This window comes from Magallana gigas, chromosome 9 (assembly GCF_963853765.1).
Source record: "Magallana gigas chromosome 9, xbMagGiga1.1, whole genome shotgun sequence".
Classification (NCBI taxonomy): Eukaryota; Metazoa; Mollusca; class Bivalvia; order Ostreida; family Ostreidae; genus Magallana; species Magallana gigas.
The window spans coordinates 19,500,294-19,518,961 of NC_088861.1; the positions used below are offsets into that span (position 1 = coordinate 19,500,294).

Below are 18,668 nucleotides of genomic sequence, written 5' to 3' on the forward strand. Positions count from 1 at the left end.
CTTAAAAACATCCACCTATCGTTTGATATTGCACGTACTTACAATAAAAATGCAGCAACAACAACGTTATTCTGTATAACCAATACATTCATAGGATCAGGGTTATCTGTTTAATACACAAGGAATCAATAGTACAATTTGTTACACATTGCACCAAACAATACTGTTCATCCCGAATAAGGAGTAAATTGAAAATAGTTCGATGAAATAAATGTTTTCATGTCAGTAATCGCTCATTAATCTTCATGATAAAACCAGACAAATACGTTTTGAGCAATCAATCAACAAAACGTAATGCGTAGTCTAAATTCGGGAGGAACCTGTGCACTTGTTAAGCTGTTTTCGTCATAAACAAAAAAAATGAATAAAACAAACAAAAACAAAACCCGAAAAAAACAACAACACAGAAATCATGTTGAAATAATAGTAGGAAAATCAATAATGATGCTGATCTTTCCAGAACACAACTGAATTGCATCTGCTAGATTTTCAGCATTCTACTTCCGCAATTTTCTCTTTTAGTTACAAGTAATTATCATCGAAAGAAAGAAAATAACTTGTTCGAAAACATATAATTATATCTTGATCATTGATCTTCAAACTGGGATTTCTAGCAAAATGTCAGCAGATAAATGTGAATAAAAAAGAACAGTAAGAGAAAAATATTGACATAACATACAATCCACATTTTGAAGAACAAGACCAACCAATGGTAGACTTTAGGTGTGTCAAGCGTTAGGCCATTGCAAGTTTTTTCTTTGTTTAGCGTCCACCCAAAACTTAAAAACCTATCTTTCTATCAGGAAAAAACCCACAAACCTTAGAAAAATTTTTTTAAAGGGGCATGGTCACGATTTTGGTCAAATTTCATTTTTCTGTTTTTATTATTTGCAATGCTTTAGGGATGCATTTCTAATGACCAATTGAAATTTGGGTGCCAGTCGTTGAGTTTTAAGCAAGATACAGGGCTCACAATTCTTCGTCATGTAAACAAGGCCCGTGCCCTGTTTTTGTTTACATGGGATCAATATACCAGTAAAAAAAAATTTCAAGCAGGTTTGTTGATCTTATTATTCATTTTAAGCATAAATAAACAGTTCCTAACGATTAACACATTCATTTTAGGTCTAAAACTGGAATTTTCACATCAACATTCAAAATGTAAACAAAGTCTTTGTTTACATAGCGAAGAATTGTAAGCTCTGTGGCTCGCTTATAACTCTTCAAATGACACTCAAATTTTGGTTGCCAATTAAAAATGCATCACTGAAGCATTTTAAACATTAAAATCGAAAAAATAATTTTTGACCAAAATCGTGACCATGCCCCTTTAAAGGTTCAACAAAATAAAATTTGTTATATGTTTTGAAGTATTTTCTTCATTTTGTAACAAAAATAACAAATACCTACTATATGATTTCCATTTTGAATGTTGTTATATTTGATTTCTGATCCGGATTTAAAAATGCGATCCTTAGCCCGACATATGGAAAAGCAATCTAAATTTTTGAACAACCATTGTGGTTTTTTTTTTGTTTTTTGTTTTTTTATTTTTACATCTCAAAACCAATCCGTCCGCGGACGCTAAACATAGAAAAAACTTGGAATGGCCTTAAATTTTTACAGGTATATAAATGTCTACAGGACTGGCGGTCTAAGAGCGCCTGGGCAATACTAATGCACAAGAAGCAATTGAATACATAGAAACAAAAATAAGATATAACTGTCCTTTTGTTGAATATGTCAAGGCGAAAGGAAATTAATGCCGAAATGTAAATATTTAAAAAAAAAAAACCAACAAACATCATTCTCTATTTTCTCGAAAGCAGTCAAAAACGTAAAAAGTTTTGTACTTTGTACAAATAATTTAATTGTTTTTAAGCCTTTCCAATAAAATTCAAAATGCAATTAAGGATAGCTTTACATGTTTTGTTATATTCTATATATACATTTTGAGCATTGATCAAATTAAAAGTATTTAATAAATGAATGAAATTTTGACTTAAGCTGAAGACCCTTCATAATTTTGGGCAATAATGCTGTACTAGTATATAAAGTTTGTGCAAAACACGGAACCATCACTCTGAAGTTTCTTTTAAAGGGGCATGGTCACGATTTTGGTCAAAAATTATTTTTCCGATTTTAATGTTTACAGTTATTTAGAAAGGCATTTTTAATAGGCAACCAAAATTTGAGTGTCATTCGTTGAGTTATAAGCAAGTAACAGAGCTTGCAATTTGTTTTTGTTTTTGTAAGCTTTTGTTTACATTTTGAATGTTTAAGTGAAAATTCCAATTTTAGACATAATATGAATGTGTCAAACGTTAGGAACTGTTTATTTATGCTTTAAATGAATAAGAAGATAGACAAATCAGCTTAAAAAAGATTGTTTACTGGTATAGTGAACCTATATAAACAAAAACAAAAACAGGACACGAGCCTTGTTTACAAGACAAAGAATTTTAAGCCCTGTGTCTTGCTTATAACTTAGCTTGCAATTTGTTTTTGTTTTTGTAAGCTTTTGTTTACATTTTGAATGTTTAAGTGAAAATTCCAATTTTAGACATAATATGAATGTGTCAAACGTTAGGAACTGTTTATTTATGCTTTAAATGAATAAGAAGATAGACAAATCAGCTTAAAAAAGATTGTTTACTGGTATAGTGAACCTATATAAACAAAAACAAAAACAGGACACGAGCCTTGTTTACAAGACAAAGAATTTTAAGCCCTGTGTCTTGCTTATAACTTTACGACTGACTCTCAAATTTCATTTGATCATTAGAAAATTAATGCTTTCCTAAAGCATTGTGAATAATGAAAACAGAATAATAGAATAAAATCGTGACCATGTCCCTTTAATGTCTCGGAAACTCCAATGATAAAACCATAATACTTCTGATCTGATGATGATTGTATGACATTCTTGTTGAATGTATCCTATTCCTGAAGCAAGAAAATATACCGTGTACTATTACTTAATTAGGTTTGTTACTGACTGACTGCTGAAATATATCGGGTTGATCAATCTCATAGACGGTGAAACAAAGCTAGCCGAGCCGTCTATGAGATTGATCAACCCGATATATTTTCCAAGGCAGTAGGAATCAAACCAAACGAAGTGTTTCGTTTTCTCGAGGACTATTAGATAAGGAATTAATTTACAAAAAGCGATGATCTACGCAAGTTCATGTTAAAATGGCCTTACATCTCGTCCAATTTTACACAGCAGGGGCCCGTTTCACTAAAAGGCGTAAGATACGACCAAACTTAAGTTAGGCCTCGAGGCGTACGCCAAAATTTAGTCCGGCGTAAGTTGCGTTTCACTAAGAGGCGTACGCCTGGCCGTAAATACTAGTATCGGACTAAGTTAAGGCCAGACTTACGTCCTTGACAACGAGCTTATGCTCATGCGCATACATATCATAAACGGAGAGAGAGAGAGAGAGAGAGAGAGAGAGAGAGAGAGAGAGAGAGAGAGAGAGAGAGAGAGAGAGAGAGAGAGAGAGAAATTTGTTTGATGTTCATTGAAAAGATATATGGAAAAGATCACATACTCTTCTTTATTATTTATTGCAATATTTGTTTTGAAGTCTATAATAAAAACTTAAAAGCGTTAAAACATATTTAGATTGAAAATAAATCGTAGATTGAATTATGTTGAAAGGAATACATTCGCAACTGTGTTTTGTAGTGAAATAAAGGTTTAAGAAACCCCCCCCCTCTCTCTCTCTCTCTCTCTCTCTCTCTCTCTCTCTCTCTCTCTCTCTCTCTGATCTGTCATGTTGATTTCCATAGCGTTTTCTTTAATAATGTGAATTTCGTAACAAACAAACATGTAAATATCGATATTGTCGTCTGCAATATTCGCTATTGATTCTGCACAATCAAAATGTCTTCGGAGAGTAAAAAACGTAAGCCAAACTGGACTGATGATGAAATGAAAATTCTAACATCTTGTGTAATTGAAAACAAAGAGGTATTATTTGCAAAACTGTCGGCATCCGTGACAAACGAGAAAAAGAAAGCTCTATGGGAAGACATCACAAAGCAGTAAGCATTTAGGTTTTTAAAATAACGATCAACAAATATAATAACATCTTTGATTTGATTACAATTTGTTCATGTCTTCGTGTTACATATAATGTATATTTATGGTCAAAAACCTAACTAAATTGGTAAAAATAGGAATGTTATTTAGGTTTTGTGTATTTTTATATATTTTTTTAATTTCTAACAAAAAATATACAAATGAAGGTAGACTGGGGATTCAAAAATATATTTAGTGTTAAAATTTTACTGCAGAATAAATTCTTCCTCTGCCTTGTGCAAGAGGGAAACAGAAGAAATAAAAAAGAAATGGAAAGATGCAAGATCCATTGTAAAGAAGAAAGAAGCCAGTAGAAAATACCAGACGAAGAGAACGGGCGGAGGGCCTCCCCCGGAATCTGTATTCAAGGCATGGGAACTTGACGTATGTGTTTTCTAATATTTACCAAAATTTATATAATTATATGTATTACGTATCCGAAAAAAAACCATTTCGATCGTTGCTAAGATGAGTTTCCGATACTGACATAATTATTTTTTCATTAATGTTTCGCACCGTTTAGATTAATAAATTGAAAAAGGCAACCACTATTTTCTTGTTTTTATTGCTAGATTTTGTCAATTATACCGGATGAACTTATCTCTGGGATTGACGGAGGGGTTGATACTGCCTTTGCCAGTAATTCTGAAACAAGTATGTATAAATACATGGTACATGCATGTACATTGTAAACATACGTTCACTACATGTATTTTTATAACCTCATAATGTTGCCTTCCCGACTTTTGCTTCATATATACTATTTGATTTTCCATGCTTTGTATATTTAGTATTATTGTAGTATATAGTAGTTGTAGTATAAAAAAATTAAAATATATAATATCTAAATACTAGCATTGCTTTGTAACAGATAACTTAGCCTTATCATGCACTGCAGTCCCATCGGAAATTTCCGCTGGAATGCCATCCTTCATTGGTTTGTATAATTATATATACATATTATATAATATACTTAAAAATTTAAAATCATTAAAAATAAAAACATTTTTATTATAGATTGTCAAATTTTGATATGCATGTTCTTCACACGCGGAACAAATAAGTGGTAGATTTGAAATATTGATTTTTTTTTTCAAATTAAAAAATGTATGTTTGTATATAGTAGAAGAAGTTGATGTTCCGGAAGAAGCTCCAAGTGTACATGTGTCCGGGCCTTCCACCGACACATTCTTAGCTTCAACTCTGTATGGATCTAAACGTAAAGGTAAAAAATAAACAATGTCAACGCTATGAAAATGAATTAAAAATGTATTTAACATTCCTTCATTTTTAATTTTCGCGTTTTTTGTTAAGAAAAAACCCCTAGTGAACTGTTTAAACTTCATTCATGCGCTTTTAACTATTCATATTACACATATGATTTTATTTTATTTTCTTCTGTTTCAATTGACATTGTTCTGATTATAAAACTTTCATTAAAAATCAAGACACGGCCAGCGACCCCGACGCCGCATTTATGCTGAATCTGATTGAAGTGAAGGAGAGAAGAGCCATCGCGGAGGAGAGAAAGGCAGATGCCCTAGAGAGGATAGCGGCGGCATTTGAAAAAAAATTTGGCATTTAATAAATTTGAACACAAAATGATAAAGTAATCATGTTCTTTATTACAATGTAAGTGTGTGATTTAATGAATAGATGAATTGTTAAAATAAATTTGCAACTTGAATGCGCACATCCTGTGCTCTCCTTGGTGCGTTTGCGTTAAACACGGCATTGTCATTGATATTCTGTACAACCACACCCTCAAGTAAGGGAACTTTCTCTGAAACAGCTAAATTATGAAGCCGGATACAGCATTGAATAATTTGAGAACATCTACTTGGTGAAAAGGGGAGCACTCCTCCAGTTCGATGTAAACACCTGCAAAGATTTACTTGAATGTAAATACTGTGGAATCATTAGAATTCGTGGTGGCTCAATTTTCGAGATATTCGGTGGTATCCCCCCCCCACCACCACCACCACCACCACGAATTTACATCTTCATAGAAAGGAAATTTAGAAATAGATATCTTTGTTACTGAAACTGAAAACCGACCCATACACGAAATTACATCTCCACGAATAACCAAAAAACCCACAATCTAAGAAAATTGGCCCACAGAATTTTAAATGAATTCACAATAAAATCGTAACAAGGTTTATTTATGATTGCAATAGATATACATTTTTTTCTCAAATAAAAAAAACTTTAAGGTCGCGTTTTATCGTAATGAACGTTTGAAATAAAACACTTGCTTGCAAATATGACATATAAAGATATATAACGAAAAATTGCGTTTAAATTACCTAAATCTGGATTTTAATACCCCAAACGATTTTTCTATGACAACACGAGTCTTTCCATGGGCCTCGTTGTAATTCACTTCGTGTTGATTGGCTGGGGATAAGAATGGCGTTAAGAGCCATTCCTTGAGAGGGTATCCAGAATCCCCAAGTAACCACCCACCCCCTTCGAGATGTTCCATAACACCTGACAATCCCGAGTTGCTCAAAACGAAAGAGTCGTGAGTTGCCCCGGGAAAACAGGTATTGATTTGAAGAAATCTGAAATAATATCAACCAATTTTTCATCCTTTATACATATGTAAGCAAACAATTAGCATTCTTATATTTGTTATATTTGTTTGGTTATATTTGGTGCAATAAAGTTATTTCAAAATTGACAACATTTACATTTTCAAAGGTTGTTATTTCATTTATTAATAACCCTTTTGACGATATATCAAATATTATAATTTTCTCCTGTTGAAGTTTTGGCGTATAAAAGGGTATTTCTATTACATAAAAATGATGTGCTAGTATTTATGTTTCGATCAATACCGTTTATACCTCATATTGGAATCTGTTACTGCCTGAATATTTAAGGCATGAAAGTTTTTTCTGCATACAAAAGCAGGCTCCTGTGGTCCACTCATGCCCTTAATTGGTATTAGAGTACCATCGATTGCACCAACGCAATTTGGAAATTTGGCAATGTCATAGAACTCAGATTTTACATGGCGTAATTCATTGGCAGTAACTGGAAACTTTATGTTGTCTACTGTTGTATTTATTGCACTGCACACTGTATAACAATATGACGAATCTGCGTTAAAACCCTTAATGATATATAAAGAATATTTGAAAAGGCAATGTACAACTGATTAAATGTATTACAGGCATGTAGAAACATGAAGGATAGTGTATACAAACATGTACATATTATTATTATAATTAGTATTATCAGTATACCCCATAGTACTTGCAATTGTCACTTTTCTGAAACTGCTAAACCTAATTTCGTAAAACTTTGCAGTTATTGAGAACACATTGTGTAGGCGCATATTACAAAGAAATTCCGATTCCTTTTTTTCTGGGAATTTCGGTACGTTTTATTATATTAATTTTATCTGTACAAAATAAAGACTCAATAATTGCACGGAGTTTTAATACATGTAACGATTACTTTGGAATTATGCCTCATTTTGAATTACTTGTGTGTATTTAATGTGTAACATGCCATTTATTTTGCATGACATTGTCAAATATTAAGAGGGGAGGGGCGTGGGATGTGTTGACTTGCTCACTTTTTCTTTTATTATCATTTGTGAATGCAGGGGACAAAATGTTAAAACATTCAAGGGGTCAAATCTCCACATCAACGATGCTATGTGCCTGCAATAATTTTTAATAAAAATAGAGTTAACATCATTTTAAAGTTAAAATAATGAAGTATACAACCTGTATGTACTACTCGGGATACGGATGATCTGGAAACGCCATGAAGGTCGCCTACTTCCGAAAAGAAGTCCGCCTTTGACAGATATCTTAAGGTGATAAGTACCTGCAAGATGTTTATGTGTATCTTTATATATACATGTATAAATAAGTATGCAAATGTAGTTTAATTATATTAATAGGTGCATTGTAAAACCCATGATATTTGTCATATCATGTGAATCCATGCGTCAGTATTTGTTTATATATGTGTGGACATTTAAGAAGCATACAATGCTACAGTAAGCATTCACATATACATGTACCTGAATGTGGGTGGGAATGGCATGACTTTTGTATGTAGGTCGCCTCACAATAGGGTCAACATGATTTATCAGTTTTCGAATGACTCTTCCCGGGAACCTATACCTACTTACGAGATCTATATCATCAAGATACTCGAGAGGGTTGGTTCTGTCCCGAAAAACGCGTTCTCTCCGAGGTGTTTCCCTTCTTCTTCTGCGAAGCAGCCAGAAAGTCGCCATTATCCAATGTTTACGTCTATAGTTAAGCCTGCCTTAGACCAGCCGTAGATTTTTGTCTTAATTTAAGGCTGGCGCAAAGTTACGCCCTTTAGTGAAACGGACCTTAGTCCAAATGTTAGACGTAAGTCCGGACTTACGCCGGGCGTAGAGTTAAGTCAGGCGTACGCCTTTTAGTGAAACGGGCCCCAGATCTCTTCAAATTTACCGTTCTCACTTTTCAATTCCTTGTTGAGAATCCTCAAGCTGCACTCTTATTTTGTTGCTATCTAATTTTAGAAGCCTTCTCTCTTTCCTTCGCAGAGTTTTGAGCTAATTTTGACGCTCCCATTATTTATTTTTTTTTGGGGGGGGGGGGGGTTTCCTTAGCCACAAGTGACGTTTCAAAGGGCCGCTACTGTAATTTAAAACTAATTTTAAAGGCAACTACTTCAAATACTAGGCGGTCATAATATATATTTAAATCCAACAGCCGGAAATGGGAATATTTCTGATATGACAATGTCTTGTTTTAACCAATGAAGGTTTGACATTTCGGCCTGGGAGAAAACAATGGGAAATATTCGTCCCCGTTTTATTTTGCTCCTTTCGCTCTTTTTGGTAGTCGGCGATTTAAAGACATTGCGAATTCTTTTCAATTTTCAAATAAAAGAATAGTTAGTTTTAACTAGAATAAGTATTTATTTCAAACACTATGCCTTGGGCGAGTTGTCTATTATTCTGATACACGTGTGCTATGTGAAAAATTTATTTGTGAATTAATTCAGTTGTTTTGATTCGTTAGTTCTGAAATCCGAGCACGTTACCCCATGCAGTGCTGTACACACATAAATATCCTATTAAAAACCGGAGACTGTGGTATATATACGTATAAATAGTTATCTTTAGATTAATTTGCTTAGTGAAATTGTCTACAACTGGCTCTCCTGCAAAGCAGCGTATACAGCTAAAACATTAAGGATATATATATCATAACAGGCATGCATCTGAAAGTATTGCATTAACATACATATTCAACCGATCTTATTTATTATTCATATTTATTTTTGTTTTTAAATATCTTACTAAATGATTTATGTTCAGTACATTTTTTGTTCTTCTGTAGAATTCACCAACGAAGAAAACGGACCCGTCATTCTCTCAGTCCTATCTCTCTCTCTCTCTCTCTCTCTCTCTCTTTCTTTCTATCTATGAGAGAGAGAGAGATTTTGTTTGTGAAGAATTTTTTAAAGAGTTAATTTCAAAGAGAAACTAGTTTGAAGAGCAAATATTGTAAGTTTACCTCTATATAAATTAATGAATATTTTCTTTAGGTAATCTTGTTATTTTGAAGTAACATTCTCTATAAAAATTTTACGAATTCATTTTGATGTAAACACTTTACATGCAAACAATACTCCAACATTGTTAAAAGTTATTTATTTACCTCGTCAAGCAATGAGCTATATAAGTGTTTAAACATGTGTAGGTGCATTCTTAAAGTGATACATTTGAAGTGCAACATGTTTGTATAATCACCAAACAAAAATGTTTCTGTTGTAGTACTCAAGAGGTCTCTTGTATAGTTCACTGTTCAAGTCACAGTTTTTTTTTTCATGCTTCCAACAGCGTAAGCGAAACGTTGTTCGAAGGAGTATGTTTTACTTTCTTAAACCGATCACATATCACGTGTTTCAAGGAATATCGAACATGGTAGTCAGTTAGCCACAGGAACGAGATGATGGAGCTGGCGGTAGTCCCCATGTACGTGAACCCCACGATGAGCGAGTAAGGCGGCATGCAATGCAAACACATAGCCAGAAGGAGGCTCATCATGTGATAGGGCGACCACATGATCAGAAACGTCACATTTATAAGATACAGAGTCACAGCTGAAAAGTTGTTTTCGTACGCATAATACCCATATTGGTCTCTGGGCGTCCCGGCTGAGCGACTGCTTATTGATCTAGCGCTAGCTCGTGTGATTTTGCGGAAAGAGAAGAAATGGGTAACGATCATCACTAAGATCAGGAAAAAGGCTGGTAGAAAGAAGACCAGTATAGGCGATGCTACCGAAGCTTCGTCCACCAAGCCAAAGACACACATGTCTGTCATTTCTATCGGCGACTGTTGAAATCCGCCGACCCACAGTGGAATCACCACCACCATTCCGATGATCCAAGGAATAAGAAGGTAGATTTCTCTCTGAAATCGGAATTTCGCCGATTGGTAGAAGGAATGGAAACGGGCGTAAAAGAAACGGTCAATGGACATAAGCATCAGTGTCATGAAAGACGTGAAAGGAAGAAAGACATCCAGAATGACCCAGGCCCTACAAACAAACAGTCCCAGCTTCCACGTGGGACTCAGTTCATGATACACAACCAAAGATGTCACGAACAGTCCCATGAGTAAGTTCATAAAGCAAAAGTTGAACACGCATGCGTACAGGGGTTGGCGTCGTAATTCTCGGGTCACAAGTGTCACATAACATAGGACGGAGTTCACAATTGTTGAAAGACAAGTCAGAATGATGGCATATACAGCAATAGGTTGGGAATGCACCTCATGTGCTTTTCCTATTTCCAGTATAAACGAAGTCCAGTTAGAATTGGCAGCATAGTCATACATGTAAATACTGTTGTGTTCATAGAGGGAGTTGTTGTTCATCTGCAAAATGAAAGGATATTTTTTTAAAAAAAGGTTGACATTTTAATCTGGACATTTACGACCACACATTGTTAAGTAGTGAGACATTGCAGGATGTTATGTTAAAGTATGCTGTGTCCCAGAGGTTGCAATTGAAAAGGGATGACTGTCGTTTTTGATCTTTTGACTAAATCTTTCTTGTGACAATTAACTCTTGAAATTACCTTTAAAAATTCTAAAACAATTGGGGCTATGAAAGACGCATTAAAGAGGCATGGTCACGATTTTTATCAAAATTTAGTTTTCCGTTTTAATAATTACACTGCTTCAGTATTGCAATGGCACGAGCATCCTTCATGAAGCAAAGAATTATGAGCTCTGTATCTTGCTTAAATAAATATACGACAAACACTCAGATGATGGTTTTTTTCATTTGAAATTCATTTAAAAAGCAATGGATAAGAATAAGAAAACAAGAAAAGAATAATAATGGATTTTTTTAATTAAAATCGTGACCATGCCCTTTTATGAACATTTTGTATCGTTGTTTTATTAAATTATCACTGTCCTTTGTGGAATTATGTAGAAAAAATGTGTTATGAATTAAATATTTTAATGGAATTTTTCTTAAAATAAATAAAATTTAAATCATATCTACAACAAAGAAAACAACTGCATTACGTACGATGTTAAATCATTTTTACAATCAACAAATCGATCAATGTATTTACATTTAGATCATTATAAAACACAGTGTAGTTGAACAAATATTAATCTTATTGAATATGCCACTGTCTCAAAGTAGGCATTCTAGAAATGATCGGTGCAAGAAAAAAACAGAAGATTTACGATGTTCTCGTTCTCTCTCTCTCTCTCTCTCTCTCTCTCTCTCTCGGGAAAAAAATCACAATCCACCGTTAGATATGTGGTTTAGACAGACAAGAATCAGGTTTACAAAATTTTCTTTACATTGTCATTTTGCAATGTCTTTCAGTGTAAATGGCAAATACAAAATTGATACCTTTAATATAAGCCCACGTCGAACTCCGGTAGTTCAATGCATCGCTCTCCTGCAGTTTGTTTTGAAAGACAAAGTTTCATATCAGCACTCCGCTATTTATATAATTTTATGCACATTCCTAACACATAGCTAACTTTGAGACAAACACAGGTATAAATTCGTATTTCTCATTAACATATCATTTATGCAAATTTCATTCATACGTCAAAAGATAATGGAATGTAAATAAACGTATTTTCTTTTTTTGTGTGGTTGTGTGTGTTTTGTAGGTGTTGTATCGCTGATGTACGCGAAGAAAGTTTACGAAAGAAAAACATAATATCACGATTTTTAATGAAAATTTATTTATCTCACTTTATAAGTCGCATTCGTGGTTTATTTTCAATTACACGCCGACGCAAAGGTGTGGAAGAAGTCACGTTAATCTAGACATAAACTCAATATGAACCTCTTCTAATCAATTAGCTACATCCTTTTGAAGAGACAAATACATGTATTTGATGTACAAACTGATTTTCTTTTTTTGTGTGGTTGTGTGTGTTTTGTAGGTGTTGTATCGCTGATGTACGCGAAGAAAGTTTACGAAAGAAAAACATAATATCACGATTTTTAATGAAAATTTATTTATCTCACTTTATAAGTCGCATTCGTGGTTTATTTTTAATTACATGCCAACGCAAAGGTGTGGAAGATGTCACGTTAATCTAGACATAAACTCAATATGAACCTCTTCTAATCAATTAGCTATATCCTTTTGAAGAGACAAATACATGCAATGAGGATGTACAAACTGATTTATACTTTCAATAATTTTAATTACGTGACGTTTCAAAATTTCAAAAACAAGATTATTCAAATACTAGTACTCTAAGATAATTCAAAATTAAAAGAAAAATTGCTTTTAATGAAAAAATCGAAAACAAGTGTTTGATTCTCTAAATTTTATAGTTAATGGCAATTTTTAATTCGGTTTAACTGTTATTAAAGTGTTTGTTTAAAGTTTAAAGTAGAATTCAAAATGATCTTTTATTATAGATAGTTTTTAATTCTATCAAATTTCAAAATTTTAATGTATAAAATCATTAATATGCTATTGGGTCCAAAAATTATGTAGGTAAACCACTAGTGATAGTTCTACTACAATTATACGCAGTTTAGCATTTCAATAACGAAATATTTCAGAATGGAAAAGTCGCATTATTCTTTGCAACGGTTGTAATGGCTTATTTTTTAAAGAAATGGTTGGTTTTATTATTTTTTTTAAATTCTTGTAAATGCAATCATTAAATACTCGCAAAAGGTTTTTTTGGTTTGAATATACAAACAAATCATCTAATTTTTATATTGTATATATGTATATATAAAAGTACTTAAATAACAGTAAATATTTATTGCATGATGGTAAGGCTAGGGAAATATGAAGATTTATTATCCTCCAAAATCTTTTTTTTTTAATCAGACAATTATAATCTCTGTATTTCGCAGAAACGAAAACTGCTAAACCTGCTAAACTAAATTGTTTCATCTTGTTGTATTAGAGTGATGATATTACACATTATTTTCAACAAAATGGATATTGAATTTTACCTTTTTTAATTAAATCACAATTGTTTTATCATCACGCCAACTGGTAGCTACCGGCTCAACTTGGTTTCATCATGTTACATCGTTCGAACTTGCAATAGTATAGAATTACAGCGACGTATAGATCGCATATGGAATAAGTTTTAATATACTCTCCTAAAGTGTCTTCGTTGCAATATAGATAACGTTTGTTTTAATTTGGAAAGAAGGGGTGGTAAGTTTATCCAAAGAATCAATCCTCCAATATTAAATTAATTTTCCAAATTCAATTACACACGAACCATTTTCTTCTGGCAGGCGGATTTGACAATTGCGTATATTCTTCTTTTTTTATGTCTTGGGTTTCAGTTGTAATCTCCGGCATATTGCGAATAAGTTGTAGGTCAATAGCCCTATGGGAAAATTCGGGGTCTTTCTCCTTAAACTTCAGACCAGCATCAAATTGTAAAAAAAAGTTTCATCTAGTATATACTAAGTATACACATCGTTTGATAGTATATTATAAGCACAGGCGCTTGTTTCTGTAATAACCCTTCACCTAATAGTATAAAAACTACGATTCCATGAGGTAAACTTTATCACAGAAAAAGTACCAGTGATTTCATAAGCCTAAGAGAAATGTTTTGCTCCTCTTAATAGGATCCATTTATTCTACGCTAGACGGAGATAGGGCACAAGCTAGACTGAAAATAACAGAAACTTGGATGTCAAGCGATTGTAGCGATGGCTGACGAACAATGGGGAGTTTGTGGTGGCATCCTGGAAATCTAATTGGAACCACTATCGAGCCAAGTATGCCTCTAATCAGGCGGAATGTTGTAATGTTCTTTGATGTATGTGTTATAATATTGAGAAATGAGGCTAAATGTATCAACACATACACGGGTTTGGGGCGCATCTAAGAGGAGCTCGAGAGACATTCTCAGGAGAGTATGTCTGAACTTGTACATACCGGAATTCATGCAATTAACTGTCTTATCTCGAATATTGAACAAAAAAATGGCGTAGAAAATAATGATAATATGTTTTAGTAAGTTATATATAAGGTTAATTACATGTATACAGAGGCGATCAATAATTTAAACGGCTAGTACATTGTATTTTTTATTAGTTGTTTATAAAAATAGAGGAAAAACAGGGTCGGGAAGGAGTGTTCTCAAGGAAATCATTGTTCATCAGATTATAAATTGTTTTGAAGCGTGAAAAGACATCAGTTTGATATGTGATTTCATTCATTATACATGCATACTAGTAATTTGTTATTGAACCTTAGATAAACTATAAAATACAAACGATATATATGTACACAGTGTGCATATTCGAATTGTAGAGGGATCTTGGTCCTAAATACAGGCTGTAAACCAAACAAAGGTATTGGTTTTTCGATTAAAAAAAAAAGTCGAGCCGGGTGAAGGGGGGGGGGGGGGGGCAGCCATTCAACAGCAAAGAAAAAACTGCAATATTGAATGATCCATTTAGTATATTTAGTATAAATTTTATGAAAGAATTTTGAAATTAGAATTAGCGTTCTATTTTTAGAATTTTTTTATTTCAGTATTCAATTAGAATTTTGAAATTAAAACATTTTTCCTACGATTTCTAGCAACCTCCATATAGTAAATAATACATGTGTAATGCAAATACGTATATAGATAAATAATATTAATCTAAATTGATACTGCATAAATTAGCTAATTATGACGCTCGCACTGAAACTATAAAATAATTTTAATCCACCCCCACCCCCAACCCCCACCCCCCCCCCCAAAAAAAAATTTTTTTTAGATAATTATAAATATCCTGCCTCATGTCTTTGTGTGAATTTTCTTGTTTCTTTCATGTACCAATGATATTGTTTGAGAGATATAAAACATGCACATACTTTTTTTGGTTTTGTATTTTGGTTTTTATGGCTACATATAAAACAAGATATTGGTGCACGTGACTAAAGGAACATGTGTACAAGGTCAGCCATAATCATATAAGTGAAAATTGCAGGGTAATACCTAGAGGACGATTATCTCCATCAATAAAGATTGGCACGCGTCTGCTAGACTGTTGACATTTAGTCACATGTCTTATACACTTATATATCTCTAACTTTATTTCAAATTTCAATTAAACTATACCTAATGGCGTCATTGACTCAAATTACATTACGGTTGATATTTTTTTGTATTAAGTACTTTAATTAACGGACTCGTGGTATTATATTAAAAAGTTAATACTAATGAAATTAAAACAAAACGGAGATAAAAATTACTAGTAAAAAATCAAAGTATTGAAGTACTGAAAGCCGGGCTCTTTTGGTGTGTCTTTATGCATATTGTGTAGTAAAGACTGAAATCTCTCTCTCTCTCTCTCTCTCTCTCTCTCTCTCTCTCTCTCTCTCTCTCTCTCTCATGCTTTTAATATCGCCAAAGCGTCAGAGAGCGACCAGATTTTGTAAAGTGCTATAAACAAAAATATGTCTGTCTAGTAGAAAAAAGTTCAACAGTTGCTGCCTTGAATTTTGCAACAAGCGTAATATATTCAATCCCCATTTGTTCATCGCGAAGCGAAGTAGTTCATGGAAATTCATGCGCTTTGTATGTGTCCAAAATGCATAGTCTTGTTTTTAAAACACGTTATTGATAAGAAAACTAAAAAAGAAATTAAAAAACGTGGCTCTTTGTGTAATTATTTGGTATAGCGGAAGCTTTTACTTTGACGCTGTTTGGTTTTTTGTTTACCTTTGAAGTTGTACTATCTTTAGTAACATTGGCGATCTGCCTACCTACAGCCAGAGTCCGGCTAAAAATGAATGTTTGAGAAATGAGGCATCTTTGCTTGGGACTAACAATTGAGCGCAGGCAAAGGGACACTTGTTGATAATTTATTTCCGTGATATAAACTCTGATTTAAAGACAACGTTCTAGTAAAAAAAATACATATAGAAAGTAGCAGTTATCCATGGCATGTTAAACACGTTCTCAAAAGATTACCCTTTCTAAACATTAGAGGAAATTTCATTTGAAACGACCCAGATGTATTGAAATGCTGATTATATAACTATACTCTTACAAATGTGTGAAAAATATTCCATTAATGTGCGTGCACCATATTCGTGCCATACTCTGAGAATCGTTAATGGTTCATATTGAGGGAAATGCCCCGGCTCGAACAGAGTCTGGCGATCAAAATAAAAATATCTCGTCATATCTATTGAAAAAAAAGTAACCCGGATAAACTCATCAGCCTCGTCATTATACATGTATTTTCAGTGCCGATAAAGAGTTGCTATTTTAGTTCTTGCTATTGTATTGTATAAGGATTTCATAGCGTTTGAACAGTGCACCGCGTTAGAAATCACCGTTATATATTTTTAATAATACGTGGTAATTTCATTGAAAAAATCCCAATAACCTTATTGAATCGTAATTACATCGCCAATATTTTTTATAGAGCCGAAGAATAGCGACTAATTTCGGTCTCTGTTCTGCTTGCTGTGCCTTTATATTACACAGATATTTATCGTGTTAACTAAATTGGAGCATTTGGACTCAAGGTCATGAAGCAACTTGAGAGGAACGGATGGTCGAGACTATTTTTGAGGTTACATCAAATCTCTTTAAAAAAAAAAAGAAGAGCCCTATATATAGATATAGATAAAGAAACATATTCAATTTTAATCCTAAAATGTTAATGGTATGTTTGTGCTGTATGGCCAAAAGTATAATTCGTAAAATTTTAAGGCAGATCTGACGGTGACGGTTTATTTGTTTGACCACTCAGCCTAATCGGTATATTTTTTTTTCATTGGAAACACAAATAGACACGAAATGTAATAAAAGGTTGTTCCCCTATAATAATAGTGATTACACAAAATTCAAGTGTCGTTATATTCATTTTTAGACTGTAATGATCGAATCTCGTGACTTTTGCCCTTGCCGTGAGGTATATACATGTATATCGGACCTCGATAGCCCCCCTCCCCCCACCTCTCCCCCCTAACATACCGATACACACACTCACACTTAAAATTTCACACGAAATACATATATAACGAATGCGAAGCTCTTAGTTTTGCTTTTTTTAAATGGCTGCTCGTTTAAGTTTTTAAAGCAAGTGTTCCCTCAAGTTATGCCAGAGTAAAAAATATCATCTAATTCTAGAAATATTTCTAAACACGAAAAGACTTAATTTATATTTCATTAAGAACAACTACATGCTTGGCTTAACGCTAATGAAGTTTTGCTGTATGTAACACGCATTAGACTGCAGCTAAATATCGTTTGCAAATAATATCGAATGAAAATATCTGGTATGAAAATCATTAATAATGATAGTAATCAATTCAATTATAACTAACATTTTATTAAAGTGGCTTCTATACAGTCAATGGATACATGTAAAAATTAGTTTTAAAAAAAAAAGACCCCCCCCCTTTTTCTTGGTCTTATTTCCATTGTACTCCCTCATATAATCACAAGCCTCAAATTTATTATCACTTCTACAGAGAAATTATTATTATGACAAAAAAATGTTTATTTTATATATTACTAGTAGTAGTATATCTAACAATTTCTCTATATTATTAAGTAAAAAAAGAATATAATATTAATAAGAAAATATACGAAATATATATATGGAACATGTCTTACCTTGAAACTGATACAATCTCTGTCAAGTTTCCATGCAGAGTCAAAGCAGAAGTGAAGGATAAAGAAGAGGAGAGCCCTGATATCAGGAATAACAGTCGCCGCCTCCTTTTTATTAGTTTGATGTTAATAAAACGGCATCCAGTGATGTATCGGCTCACGTGCCTGTTGTACAGTAATTGGTGAGCCAAGCCGCGAACAGCAAATCGCTCGCTTGCCTGCCGAGTTCGTCTTATAAACGCCAGCAGTAGTTTCTACGCTACTGTATTTCATGCTGAAAACTATTCAGAAGAAAGAAATCAGTATGGTTGTTTAGATGTCAATCAATAATAGATAATGTGAAACATATTAATAACAATTACATGGAATACGCAGTAGCAAAAATAAATAAATAAATGAATAATTACAACATAAAAACGCGAAATTAACACCTTTAAAGATTTG

General features: G+C 33.2%; 2 protein-coding genes and 1 long non-coding RNA gene across 4 annotated transcripts; 1 reads left to right on the forward strand and 2 right to left on the reverse strand.

Moving 5' to 3' along the window:
* The first annotated feature begins 3,480 nt into the window (after positions 1-3,480).
* Positions 3,481-5,676, forward strand: LOC117692624 (uncharacterized). Its single transcript, XR_010709746.1, has 5 exons — positions 3,481-4,474; positions 4,663-4,744; positions 4,962-5,027; positions 5,214-5,315; positions 5,539-5,676. It is a non-coding gene; the product is annotated as an uncharacterized lncRNA (long non-coding RNA).
* A 78-nt stretch (positions 5,677-5,754) lies between these two features.
* On the reverse strand, positions 5,755-8,551 carry LOC109617500 (putative nuclease HARBI1). The gene is made up of 5 exons (XM_034463540.2): positions 8,136-8,551; positions 7,834-7,936; positions 6,943-7,177; positions 6,400-6,657; positions 5,755-5,971 (listed from the first exon to the last, which is right to left on the reverse strand). Exons 1-5 carry the CDS (start codon positions 8,352-8,354, stop codon positions 5,755-5,757), a joined length of 1,032 nt encoding a protein of 343 aa, XP_034319431.2. The 5' UTR covers positions 8,355-8,551.
* A 1,200-nt stretch (positions 8,552-9,751) lies between these two features.
* On the reverse strand, positions 9,752-18,435 carry LOC105336903 (beta-2 adrenergic receptor). 2 transcript variants are annotated; one of them, XM_011441387.4, is made up of 2 exons: positions 18,228-18,435; positions 9,752-11,000 (listed from the first exon to the last, which is right to left on the reverse strand). In XM_011441387.4, the coding sequence occupies exon 2, from the start codon at positions 10,998-11,000 to the stop codon at positions 9,945-9,947; it is 1,056 nt and encodes a 351-aa protein (XP_011439689.3). In that variant the 5' UTR covers positions 18,228-18,435; the 3' UTR covers positions 9,752-9,944. The 2 variants fall into 2 exon arrangements, with proteins under 2 accessions (XP_011439689.3, XP_011439690.3); XM_011441388.4 differs by lacking the exon at positions 18,228-18,435 and adding an exon at positions 12,001-12,039.
* Positions 18,436-18,668: the final 233 nt, after the last annotated feature.